The sequence below is a fragment of the Caloenas nicobarica genome, chromosome 4, assembly GCF_036013445.1.
Source record: "Caloenas nicobarica isolate bCalNic1 chromosome 4, bCalNic1.hap1, whole genome shotgun sequence".
Classification (NCBI taxonomy): domain Eukaryota; kingdom Metazoa; phylum Chordata; class Aves; order Columbiformes; family Columbidae; genus Caloenas; species Caloenas nicobarica.
In genome coordinates this window covers 47,513,104-47,525,145 of record NC_088248.1, presented here as the reverse complement: position 1 = coordinate 47,525,145, position 12,042 = coordinate 47,513,104, and the positions used below count along the sequence as shown (strand labels likewise).

At 35.7% G+C, this 12,042-nt stretch overlaps 1 protein-coding gene across 16 annotated transcripts in view; it reads left to right on the top strand.

The window, feature by feature from the left end:
* PCM1 (pericentriolar material 1) overlaps positions 1–11,882 on the top strand; it is a 57,815-nt gene extending 45,933 nt beyond the window's left edge. For 14 of the 16 annotated variants that reach the window (XM_065633213.1, XM_065633216.1, XM_065633210.1 and 11 more), the window contains 10 exons: positions 73–207; positions 1,164–1,361; positions 3,856–3,915; positions 5,650–5,788; positions 6,451–6,599; positions 7,569–7,644; positions 8,709–8,959; positions 9,179–9,271; positions 9,394–9,517; positions 10,741–11,882. In XM_065633213.1, coding sequence (XP_065489285.1) covers positions 73–207; positions 1,164–1,361; positions 3,856–3,915; positions 5,650–5,788; positions 6,451–6,599; positions 7,569–7,644; positions 8,709–8,959; positions 9,179–9,271; positions 9,394–9,517; positions 10,741–10,766 — 1,251 coding nt within the window. In that variant the 3' untranslated portion in view covers positions 10,767–11,882. The remainder of the gene's footprint in view (positions 1–72; positions 208–1,163; positions 1,362–3,855; positions 3,916–5,649; positions 5,789–6,450; positions 6,600–7,568; positions 7,645–8,708; positions 8,960–9,178; positions 9,272–9,393; positions 9,518–10,740) is intronic. The other 2 variants (XM_065633217.1, XM_065633214.1) reach the window with 1 other exon arrangement.
* Positions 11,883–12,042: the final 160 nt, after the last annotated feature.

Genomic DNA, 12,042 nt, shown 5'->3' with positions numbered 1-12,042 from the left:
TTTCAGTATTTGAGTTGACGGCTAATTGTTTTTTTAAGTGGTAACTAAGCTCATTCTGTGATACTTGTTTAGGAACACATGGAGGAAGTATGCTCTTCACAATTACTGACATCAGTAAGACGTATGGTGTTGACTCTTACACAACAAAATGATGAAAGTAAAGAATTTGTGAAGTTCTTTCATAAGCAGCTTGGCAGCATACTTCAGGTTAGTAGATTTTCAGTGTTGTTTTGCAACACTGTTGCAACTTGCATAATGAGCTACAGATAAACCAGCTTCCCTGAAGTAGTATTTTACAACTTCCGTCACATAGCTGTTCTCCTCTCCTATGAGGAAAGGCTGAGAGAGTTGGATTGTTCAGCGCAGAGAAGAGAAAGCTCCTGGGGACCTTATTGCAGTCTTTCAGTACTTAAATGAGTCTGTAAGAAAGATGGGGACAGACTTTTTATCAGGATGTGTTACGACAGTACAAAGGGTAATGGTTTTAAACTAAAAGATGGAGGAAATTCAGGCCAGACATGAGGAAAAATTTTTTTACAATGAGGGTGGTGAAACACTGGCACAAGTTGCCCATAGAGGTGGTAGATGCCCCATCCCTGGAAATATTCAAGGCCAGGCTGGATGGGACTCTCAGCAACCTGATCTAATTGAAGATGTCTCTGCTCATTGCAGGGGGGTTGCACTAGATGACCTTTGAAACTCCCTTCCAACCCAAACTATTCATGTTTCTATGATTATGCTTCAGCTTTCATACAGCAATGGGGTATTACCTTGTTTGCTAAAATTAAAGCTTTACCATGCACAGAACTTCTTTTCCATCACTGCCAGCTAGTAAGAGGTTTATCTCCTGCCTGTGGCTGTATTCAAGGAGAGCTCTGTGATACTCTTCATAGACATTTAGTGTAAATTTCTGAAAATTAATAGGCTGCTCTTTTCCTTTTTTTTTTTTTTAACAAGCAGAGAATTTATATCAATAGATTGATAAGTTCTGTGTTACATGACTAGAGATTCTACTTAAAATCTGTTTAAGACACTAGTACATTTTTTTAAGCACAAGCTATTATATATAGAACTAAATTTGAGTTATTAGGAATATGACAAATTCTTAGTCTTTGAAGTTTGAAAGCCAGTTTCAAAAACTGAAGAATTATTTCTCTTCGCAGGATTCACTGGCAAAATTTGCTGGTAGAAAACTGAAAGATTGTGGGGAGGATCTTCTTGTGGAGATATCTGAAGTGTTATTTAATGAATTAGCCTTTTTCAAACTCATGCAAGACTTGGACAACAACAGTATTTCTGTAAAGCAGAAGTGTAAAAGAAAAATAGAAGCTACTGAAGCGGTACAGTCGTATGCTAAAGAGGTTTGTTTTACTATATTTTTGAAAAATGTAGCTTTTCTGAGTTTTCTAAATATCTACTTTTCCTAAAGTACTTTACCTTAGTTCATGTTATGTATATGGTGTGGTTTTAGTTTTGGTGTGTGGTTTGTTGGTGGGGTTTGGTTTTTTTTATTTTCTTTAGTTCGGTTGTTTTGGTTTTTGAGGGGTTTTTTTGGTTTTTTTGGTTGGTTTTTTTTTTTTTTTACAAAGTAGCACTGTATAGTCGAAGTATTGGTTGTCTAGAAGCAGGAACTAGTTTTCCTCTATAAGGGAGAAGTCCTGTGTAATAGATGAGTGTCTGTTACAGATATCTAATTTTGTAGACTTTGGTTTTGGTAATTTAGAGGAAACGTGTTTTAATGATTATATGTGCACACAGGAAGGAATAGTCAAGTGTTGAAATAATGTTAACATCTGGGGCTGTCGAGTAGTTGTGGTTTAACTCCAGTAGGCAGCTAAGTACCACACAGCCACTTGCTCATTCCTCCCAGTGGGCTGGGGGAGAAAATTGGAAGGGTAAAAGTGAGAAAAATCATGGATTTAGATAAAGACAGTTTAATAGGTAAAGCAAAAGCTATGTGTACAAGCCAAGTGAAACAAGGAATTCGCTCACTACTTCCCATCAGCAGGGAGATGTTTAGCTGTCTCCAGGAAAGCAGGGCTCCATCACATGTAGTGGTTACTTGGGAAGACAAATGCCATAACTCTGGACATTCCCCCCTTCCCTTTTCTTCCCGCAGCTTTACATGCTGAGCATGATGTCCAATGGTCTGGAACAGCCCTTTGGTCAGTTGGGGTCAGCTGTCCCAGCCATTGCCCCTCCCAGCTCCTTGTGCACCCCCAGCCTGCTCACTGGTGGGGTGGTGTGAGGAGCAGAAAAGGACTTGGCTCTGTGTAAGCGCTGCTCAGCAGTAGCTGAAACATTTTTGTGTTATCAACACTGTTTTCATCACAAATCCAAAACATAGTCCTCTACTAGCTACTATGAAGAAATGTAATTCTATCTCAAATATTTTGACATATGGGGGTCTCAGTTCATCATCTCTCCAGTTACGCCTACAGCTTTCCTTGCAGTAGCTTAGGCACCATCTTTACCTAACTTGAATAAGTCCTATGAAGCCATCAAATAGTTCATTTGTTGGCATATGTAGAAAGTTTCACTTTCTAGACTTGAAGTGTAAAATATATATAAACTTTTCAGAAATATTTGAGACTGTAGTACATATTCTGCTCTAACAAAGCGAGTTCTGCTTGATTTTTGCACCATTTATGTGATTAAAGACATTCCATCACCATTTTTAATTTTAGTATTGCAGTTTTTAGGAACATAGTTGGTTGGTGGGGGTTTTTTTAGTTATACGAACTGTTTACAAAACAAACAGTAAACTAAATCATGTTCATAGACTTAAATCGGTTGGGTATCTACCTCAATATTTCTTCTTGTATAGTATAGTTGTGACTTCAGTGTCCTTTCAGCTTTCTCTTAGTAACACAAATACCGAAGCAAGCCCTTAACTCATTCTTATTTTAAAATAACATCAGCAGAAGATATTTTGTGAATCTGTCATAAACTAAAAAGTCCTGTAAGTAGTTTTAAGCATATCATCAGCTATGTTTCAAGATAGTTTAACTTAGATACACCAGTAATATGGTAGTGTGAGAGAGACTGCAGAGTGCGTCGTAAAGATGGCAAAGAAACACTCTGAATCTAGAAGGATTTGGGCATGACTTCCTATTTTATCTGAAGTTGCTTATTGGGTCTTTGTTACATGAAGGATTGGTTTATACGCTGCTATGAGAATGCATGGAGCCAACTTAGATCCAGCATTTCTTCTCCTCTCCTGGAAGACAGAGAATTATGGTTAAGGTCAATGTTTGCCTTGCTGCTGTAGCAGCAGTTCAGATTGAACAGAGCCAGAGACGAGCCAGAACTGGTAGGTCCTGGTTACTTTTACAGACCTATACAATTATCTCCAAATGGTCTTCTCACACCTTTCAGATCTGGCATCCTGATGCAGGTACATCTGATCTTGCTCAAGTTTTTAAGGCTGTCTTGAGCCCAGTAAGCTGACTGGTTTTAGATTCCACACTGAAAAACACAGCGCTCTCTCTTGACTGGAGCTGATATATCCAATTCTAATAGATAGATATGGTATATCTAATTCTAATAGATATAAATTTAATGTGTTGAATATGATTCAACCACAAACTGGAGGATTAGACCATGTAAACGTAATTGTTTAAATAAAAAGGGCTAGCACAGTTTTTTTAGATTTTTTTTTATAAATCTAAAATTTTGAAGACATCTATGTCAACATCTCTCATAGTATAGAAGTACCTGCGGCTTACTGCCTTTTTGAGATAACAATTCTTGGTAAGATTGACATTTCAGGCAGGCTTTCATGAAGCCATACTTTGGTTCAGTGTTTCAAAGTTATTTTAGTTTAGAATTGAAGACAGTTTGTGTTTCTTCTAGGGAAAAAAAGGTCTCCAGGTGGATGTTTGTTCATCTGCTGAAGATGTCGATGAGGACAAAGTACGTTTATGCTTCTCAACTGTCTTTATTCCTCAGATAATTTAATAGATCACTTAGTCTTACTATTTTCTGTCATATAAATGCAGTATCTAAGCAGCAGTTTCCTAGTGTTTATGAATGTATTAAATATCATGGGGTTTATCTCCTTTCCATTATTTTCAGTGATTTACTTTATCAAAGTAACAAAGTAAATTATAATTTCCTTTTTTGAGTTGACAGTCTGGGAGATGACTAGCAAAAAACCTGCCTTCATCAATAAGTCTTTATTTTATGCATTCAGTAAACAGAACTTGGAACATCAAATCCTTTGTTGCTCTTGGTTTTATTCCTGTTTCTCCTGCAGAGTCATTATCAGTGTAAAAATGGATGCATTTCTTATAAAACATTATCTTGTTACCTTTCAAGGGAGTGCATTCAGATCAACAGAGATGCTCTTCTATTTATTGTTGGTCACCTTCATGTAGGACAAGCTTTCCTTTAGGACTGACAATTTGAAAGTCTAAAAAGAGCAAAGTTTATGTTGAATGCTACGCAATTGAAATTGAATAATTTGTGATCCTTGCTTAGCAGCTTTAGGGCAGGACCTTGCTTTCCCTTTTAGTATTCATTTTCTGTATTTTAAAGAAAAAAGACTTGTTCCGAAGGTGTTCATTGTGGGATTTGAACTAAGGTTGTTGACTGTATTCTCAGCTCAGAACATTGGGGATGTAGTCATTCACTGAAGAATTAAATAACAAGAAGAGTAAATAGAGAAGGTGCTTAACTAGTGATTAACATTTTCTTTTTTAATGGTATGGAATAAGTTGTTTTATTTTTCATATTAAGGAGAAGGCAGATGTTCTGCGTTAGGGCATGTTGTATTTGAGGTCCTCAGCATCAAAGTCTGTTTATGCTCTTGAGTATTAAATGTTAGCACCTAGAATTTCTCCCTATTCTATTTAAATTTGTTTTGAAAACGACTAAAATTGTTGTGTTTGGGGAGAGAGGTTATATACGAAGTTTTGTACTTTCTGCTGGAATGTTCAGCTTTTTCCAGTCAAAGGAAAGATATGGATAATGTACTAAGCAGAATGTTGAATGCTTTCCTAAATGGGCACAGGTGTGTGTGTGGGCATGTATGGGTATAGAGTCAGTGCTGTCTTCTAGGGCTTAGAGCTTCTGTCATGCTGCTTTAGAAGTAAAAGTGGGAAAAGCTGTATGTCACTTGTTATGGTTGCTGTAAAGTAGAAGAGTCCTTTCAAGATTTGGAGATAAACTCAGGGCTTTACTTGTGGTTCATATAGTATGAGCAGAATTATCTCACTCAAGGTATTTAGCAAATCATTCAGCAGAGAAACTCCTAAGTAGCTATTGCTAAAGAAATAAGAAAGTGCAGTTAGAAATACTCCCGATTTTTACTAGAGATCATGTAGGAGAGGTGGGCAGACACTAGCAGGTAATAATGCAGGTGCGTCCTTCTTCCTCTTGATAATGACAAATCTAATTTAAAGAATTTTTTTTTTAACCTATAATGCTGGTCAGTTTGAAACTTTTCTGATAAGGAAATACTCAGTTACAATGTCCTTGATCGTGATGCAGTATTCATTTCAAGGCCTTAAGGACTATTTAAATGATAATTTTTAGTCTGTAGATCTTCTATTTTTGAGAAACAAATGTGTCTCCTTGATGCAGAAACCATAACTTGATCTTTAGATAAACAAACATGAAATTACATAGTATTTCCTGTTTTCCTAGGACAAGGATGAGACTGAAACTGTTAAACAAGTACAGGACTCAGAAATGTATGATGGGAATGGAGTTCCTGAAAGTATTAGGTCTGATGCATCTGATCAGGAGGAAGATGATGAAAGTGAAAGTGGTCCAGTGGCAATAAGTAAGTGATTTTTATATAGCCCATTATTCAATGCTTTCACTGTAGTTTTGACCAACTAATATTACATCAAGACATGAAGTACTGCTGTGTAACACCTTTTCCTAGAGATTTTCTAGTCAGGTCTTTTCTAGAGAAAGCTTTCTAGTACTGTATTTATTAGTATTGTGTCAAGGGTTAAACATTCCAATCAGAGGAGCTTTTTCTCTTTGTAATCAGCCGATCTTTAACAACACATGCTGGAATTGGATTCCTTGTTTAAATACATATCCTGTCTCAGCTTTCATTTTTTTTAATATGCTTCTACTTAGGCTTGCATATTTTAAAATAAGTTTTTTGTCCTCTTTGTCATCTTACATCAACTACTCATGGCTTGGTTTCCCTTATATTAACATTCTTCACACCAACTTGTTTAATAACTTAGATATTTCACACACACACAGAGTGGTGTTTTTTCATAATATTGCTTATGTGAAGCATATTTTAAAGTAAGTCATCACTGTATCTTAATTTCAAATAATGTTTTGAGGTAAGAGTTATAACTGATAATTGCAGTAAATTCTCCAAAGGGATTTGGATTTTGCTGCCTGACTTTTACTCTGGCAGGCTCTGTCAATATGTAAATCCATTATGAAGGTGGGTTTACAACACTGGTTTGCCTTCAGGTTTATCAAAAGCAGAAACCCAAGCTCTGACTAACTATGGTAGTGGAGAAGATGAGAATGAAGATGAAGAAATAGAATTTGAGGAAGGACCTGTTGATGTGCAGACGTCACTACAAGCCAGCAGTGAAACAACAACTGAAAATGAACAGGTATAACCCAAGTTGTAAATGCAGAACAAACCTAAGCCAGTGCATTGCTTTTCAGTACATATTTTTATGTACCTCAGGTTTTCTTGTTGCACCGTTTTCATACTAATGAAAGGAGAAGAATGATACAAGAAATTACAGGGAAGCAATAGCTGCTACATACAAAATGTAGCCTTCCTCACCTGAGTTTATTATTGGTATAGCTGATACCAAAATGCATGGATGGACACAGTCAAAACTAATGTTTAAATCTGCTTTCAGGGAGAGAAAATGGTAAGCCACAGTAGAAAACATAATTTTCAAAAGAACATCATGTTTTAAACCATTAACTGGTTCTTCCTCTGTGTTTGCTGACATCAAGTTCTAAATTGGCTTTCCTTTGCAGATGCTATTGACTCTTGTATTCTAGAAAGTCTTTAGATTTGTCTTTCCTCTTGATCATATATTAGTTTTTGCTAGAACGACGGTGAAATGTTATTGGCTGTTGTTGTCATTTCACTGTTAGTTTCCTTAAAAACATTTGGATATGTGTGACCTGGGTCTGGAGGCTTGTTAATTCTTTACATTTCAGTAAACAAGATTGACTTCTGAATCTTACGAAACTTTGGTTTACCCAACAGCTATTAACTGTTACTAGGCAAGGATGTAACTGGAACATTTTGCTTAAAGGCTAAAATAATAGTTCTTTTCACTGGAACCAGAGAGTTTAACCTGGGAACTACTACAGTGAAAAGAAAATGTAGTGCTCAGATGAAACACACGTACCAGTGTTAATAGTTTCTTTGAAGTGTGGTCGACAGGCTCATGAGTAGGGAGTAGAACATGCTGTCTTTATTTCAAACTAGTGAAAGAATAAAAACATGGAGCAAGTGTACAGTCTGTTTCTAGTTAGCAAGGAAGAGTGAATTAGCCAATAAGCTGTGAAGCTGATTAGTAGAATTTGTTCTAACTCATTTTCACCTTCCCCAATAGAATTCAAACCAAGAACAAAGTAAGACAAAAAGCGGTGAGAATCTGTCATCAGAACAAGAATCTGTTAATGCTAAAGGTAAGTAAAATACACAGTAACTGAGAGATTAACACTTCTATATCTATAGATATTGTGAGAATTAATTTGGACAGTGCCTGTGATATATGTAATTAAGAGGAAGGTGATCAAATTTGCAAGACTTTACTGGGCGGTTTATTTTTCATGGAACATACCACTTGAGTAGATATACCTCTGTTGGTATAGATAGAAAACCTTTTAAGGAAGAAACCTGAAATAGTCTTATGTAAGTAGATGAGGTTTTGATGCTTGACAATAGCATGAATTTCAGATTGTTGCAGCCCCGGGCGCACAACTGTAGCAGAGTTAATTGGTTTGTTAAAATATTTTGATGTTTAGATTTGTCTAGTAATGGATTTTTCTGTTACTACCATTTACTAGCAATTGAAATAACTTTTTAAAGATTTATTTCTGTGAGTAATGCTGTGTGATAACTGATTAAGAACTTTTTCTGTCAAATCTTTTTCTGTCAAAAGACAGAAACACTACCAATGTTACTTTTAATCTAACTGTTGTTACCACCTCATTTTCCAGTGGTTTTCTGTTGCAAATAGGGGTTTTGTACTTTTTTGGTAAACTAAAAGCAGCATTTGAGTAGAACCTATGTTGGCACAAATATGTGGCAAAATGTTAAGGAATTTATTGTTCTGTATTGTATCGCTTTATACCTAGAACGTGTTTTTCACAGTAGGTCATATAGTTATGGAAGTTGGTTTTGTCGTGGTTTGGTTTTTGTTTCTGTTTGTTGTTTTTTGAGGGGTTTTTTTGTTTGTTTTTGGTGGTGGTGGGGTTTCTGGTTTTGGTTTTTAAAAAAGCTATATCAAGTCAGAAATTTAAGTCATATACTGTCTTGCGATAATTACTGATACTTGGATGTGTGAGAGTACAAATAACTGATGCTTTATTTCAGTCAGCTTTGTGTTGATTTGAGAGACTATAGTCCACCTTCATTGCTCATTTATAGCTTTGGATCCTAATTTGTTAAAAAAGTAATCTGGGATTTTTGTATGCTTGGAATCTTTTACTATTTCCACCTAGTTAAAATGTAGTTTTGTTGTTTTTAGGTGAACAACATGTGGCTACAATTTTGCCTCATTACCTCAATGTCATGGAGAATACACCGCCTTTAACGGTCAATACCCCAGAATCTTTTATAACAGCCAGTATGAAAGCAGAAGAATCAAGTTCATCTTTACCAGTAAATGAGACTCAAACACTGGATACAACGTGTGTAGGAGACAAATCTGCTGCAAGTTCTGAAAGCTCCATGGCTGGCAGCCCTGATACGGAGTCACCTGTGTTAGTGAATGAATATGTGCGTATATTTCAGTTAAGATACATCCAAGAGAAATGAGAAGCTTTTTTTCTGTTTCAGTGTTTTTTTCCTTTCCAGTCTTGTTCTGTTTTCATCTGCAAATTTGATATGGGCATTGGTTTTTGATGTACTACTTTATAATAGTCAAAAATCTAGTGTTGCAGTGAAAATATAATGAAGTAGCACTATTCCCTTAAATGTTACTATTTTTATTAACAGGAAGCTGGTTCTGGAAATGTAAGTCAAAAATCTGATGAAGATGACTTTGTGAAAGTTGAAGACTTGCCCCTTAAACTTGCAGTGTATTCAGAGGTATTTTGCTGTTTATTGTTTGTGGAATTGTTATTTAGAAGTGCACACCCTAAATGTTTTAATTATCTAGACAGCAATAAGAATTATCCAGAATTTTGAGTTCTGTTTTGTCTGTTACAAAGGCAGATTTAATGAAGAAAATAGCAATGGAGGCCCAAACCAACAGTTTGTCTGATGAATTACTGGGTGGAGGTGGAGCTCAAGATCAAGAATTAGTAGGAGATGCCCAAACTTTGAAAGAACCTGGTAAAGATTATTTTCTAAATCCTTTACACCTATTGGGGAAAAAACTCTGGAATGACCTAGAATTTAAATATTTTATCATCACTGGTTGAAGTAAGCAGTTATTGTGGTGCTGAAATAATATTCGTTTTTGTCATAACACATTTGAAAATGATGTATTGATATGAAGGGATTTTGCCTTTCATGTCCCATCTGTATATTCCTGTTAGATTCTGTGGCTAATGAAGTCATAAAAATTAACATATTTTAAATGAATGTTATAACTTAATGGTTTTTAAACTTATTAGGATGGAATAGTATTTTGGTTTCTTGTTACACACAAGCTTGAGTTTAATAATATTCTGAATTCTAATTGCTATTATCTGATATAAAAATGCTCAATATAATTTGCTGACTGCTCAGTGTTTCTGTAATATAAAAGTTCAAGAGACTTTTTAGGATAGTAAAATATGTCTTCAGAGAAAATTAGTTTTTATATGAAGCATACCATGAGGTAGAAAAACTTTAAGTGTGTATGATGGCAATAAAGATTTGTTACTTTCATGAAACAGTCTTTATGCAGCTACAAAAACTTAATGGTGATGCAGGTCAAAGAATTTTTTTTAATATAATGGTGATATGGTGACACAAGTGTGGTGTTAGAGGCTTCTGTTCGGTTGTTAGGCTTGTAGCTCTCCAGTGGAGGATATAGTAATGGCACATGTAAATATAAGAACTGGGTATTCTGATGGCAGTAATTCCCTGCTAGTGTAGCCTGTTGTAATTCCTCAAACAGTATAAACTGATAAAAATGCCCTTTTTTTTTTTAATGCAGTTGTAGTGACAGCATAGAATTTTCCAGAATAGAGTGTGAAGGAAGGTGCATCTTTCCTTCCATTTCATTTGCTGCTCTTCACCACTCTGCTTGTCACAGCTCTGCTAGCAGGAGTCTGTCACGTCAGTTTGGTGAATCCTGGTGCATATGCACGGGGTGGGAACAGTCGCCACACACCGCACTATGGGTAGCTGGCAACTACGCTGTTCTTCATCTGTGTATGGAGAACAGCTGCAGCTATTCCAAGCCAGCCATGGCTCAAAATGCTTGTGGGGAAAAAAAAAAAAGGTGAGGAGGAAATATTTTATTTAGGTGCTTTAATGAATACTTAAAAGGAATTGAAATGTGGTCAAGAGCTGTGTTTGATGCCTTGTAGCTGTTAGACAATAATGAGTATACTCTTATTTTACAGAAACTTTTGGAGTTCAAAGTGCATGAGAATAACCTGAAGATATCTGCATTTATAAACTGTGTATACAAGTGGATATGGAAGATCAGCACTAATTTCCCAGAATTCTGGAAGTGTATAAAAATGTAAAGTTTTTGACACACTGCCTCTTAGGATAGGTATGCTAACTTCTGCCTGTGGCAGTTTAAACAGCTGGAATGGAATCCTCTTCAGTTTTGCTGCACTGTTCTCTTTCTGTCTTAATCTTTTTTTATTTTTTATTGTGACTTGTTTAGTAATTTTAAAATTGTAGTTTTAAATAAAGTTTGGACTTGTCTGTAAATCTGTCTTCTGAAAAGTTTTCCTCTGGCAGAGTTTGTTGTTGGAAGGTAACTGGCTTTAAGCATTGGCATAGCCTGTAGCAGTTTGTTACTCCTCTTCAGAGAAACACTGCTAACTCTCCTGGGACAAGAGACTCTTGTCCCACTAAGTTTCTCCATCTTCTACAAATGTGAAGCGTAGACACAGTACATACCTACATGTTGCCTTTATAGCTTATGTATAGCTGGTCTGTTAAAAATAGTTTGTGTTCATGCCTTTGGAATTCATTTCTATCAGCACATTTATCTGAGGTGAACTAAATACTCTGGTTTTGTAGTTAACTGCAGAAACCATCTTTGTTTTTCTGCATTTTGTGGTTTGCACTTGCGCTGTGCAAATCAAAAAACCTGTCTAAAAATTGTAGTATCCTTTCTTATGTAACAATTGAAAGCCTGTGGAATCTGTTCTTAAAGTATTTGACTTTGTGAAGAGTTTTCATGTAGAAAGGAAGAAATTTAGGAAATTAAAGTTAATGTTTAAAAAAAACCCAGTTAACGTCAGCATCTAATGAAGGCTCCTGGCAAAGTGGAATTAAGATTATAGAAAAGTGGATTAGAAAACTTGAACCAGAACAAAAATTTTACTTTTTCAGATCAGAGTTGTTAGTAAAAGTCATAAAGTTGAGCTAGAAATAGTTTAGCATACCTGCTGCATTATAGAGGTGACGTTCAGGATTGTTTTCCTTTGGTGTTAGGGTAATAATATGGTTATCGCTATGGAAGACAGTGTAGTGACAGTGAAGCCTAAATATGCCTGAAGTTTGAATAAAAAGAGAGTGTGATTCTACTGTGATTTCTTTATTTTTTCTTTTTCTAGTTTGTTTTGAGTGTCTCTAGGTTTTTTATGAGTGAATTTTGAAGTGGCAGATTGGAGATGACAGGTATGATTGTAAGTGCAAAAGTATATTAAAAGGTTTGAAGACAATTCAGTTACTGTGCAGGCTGT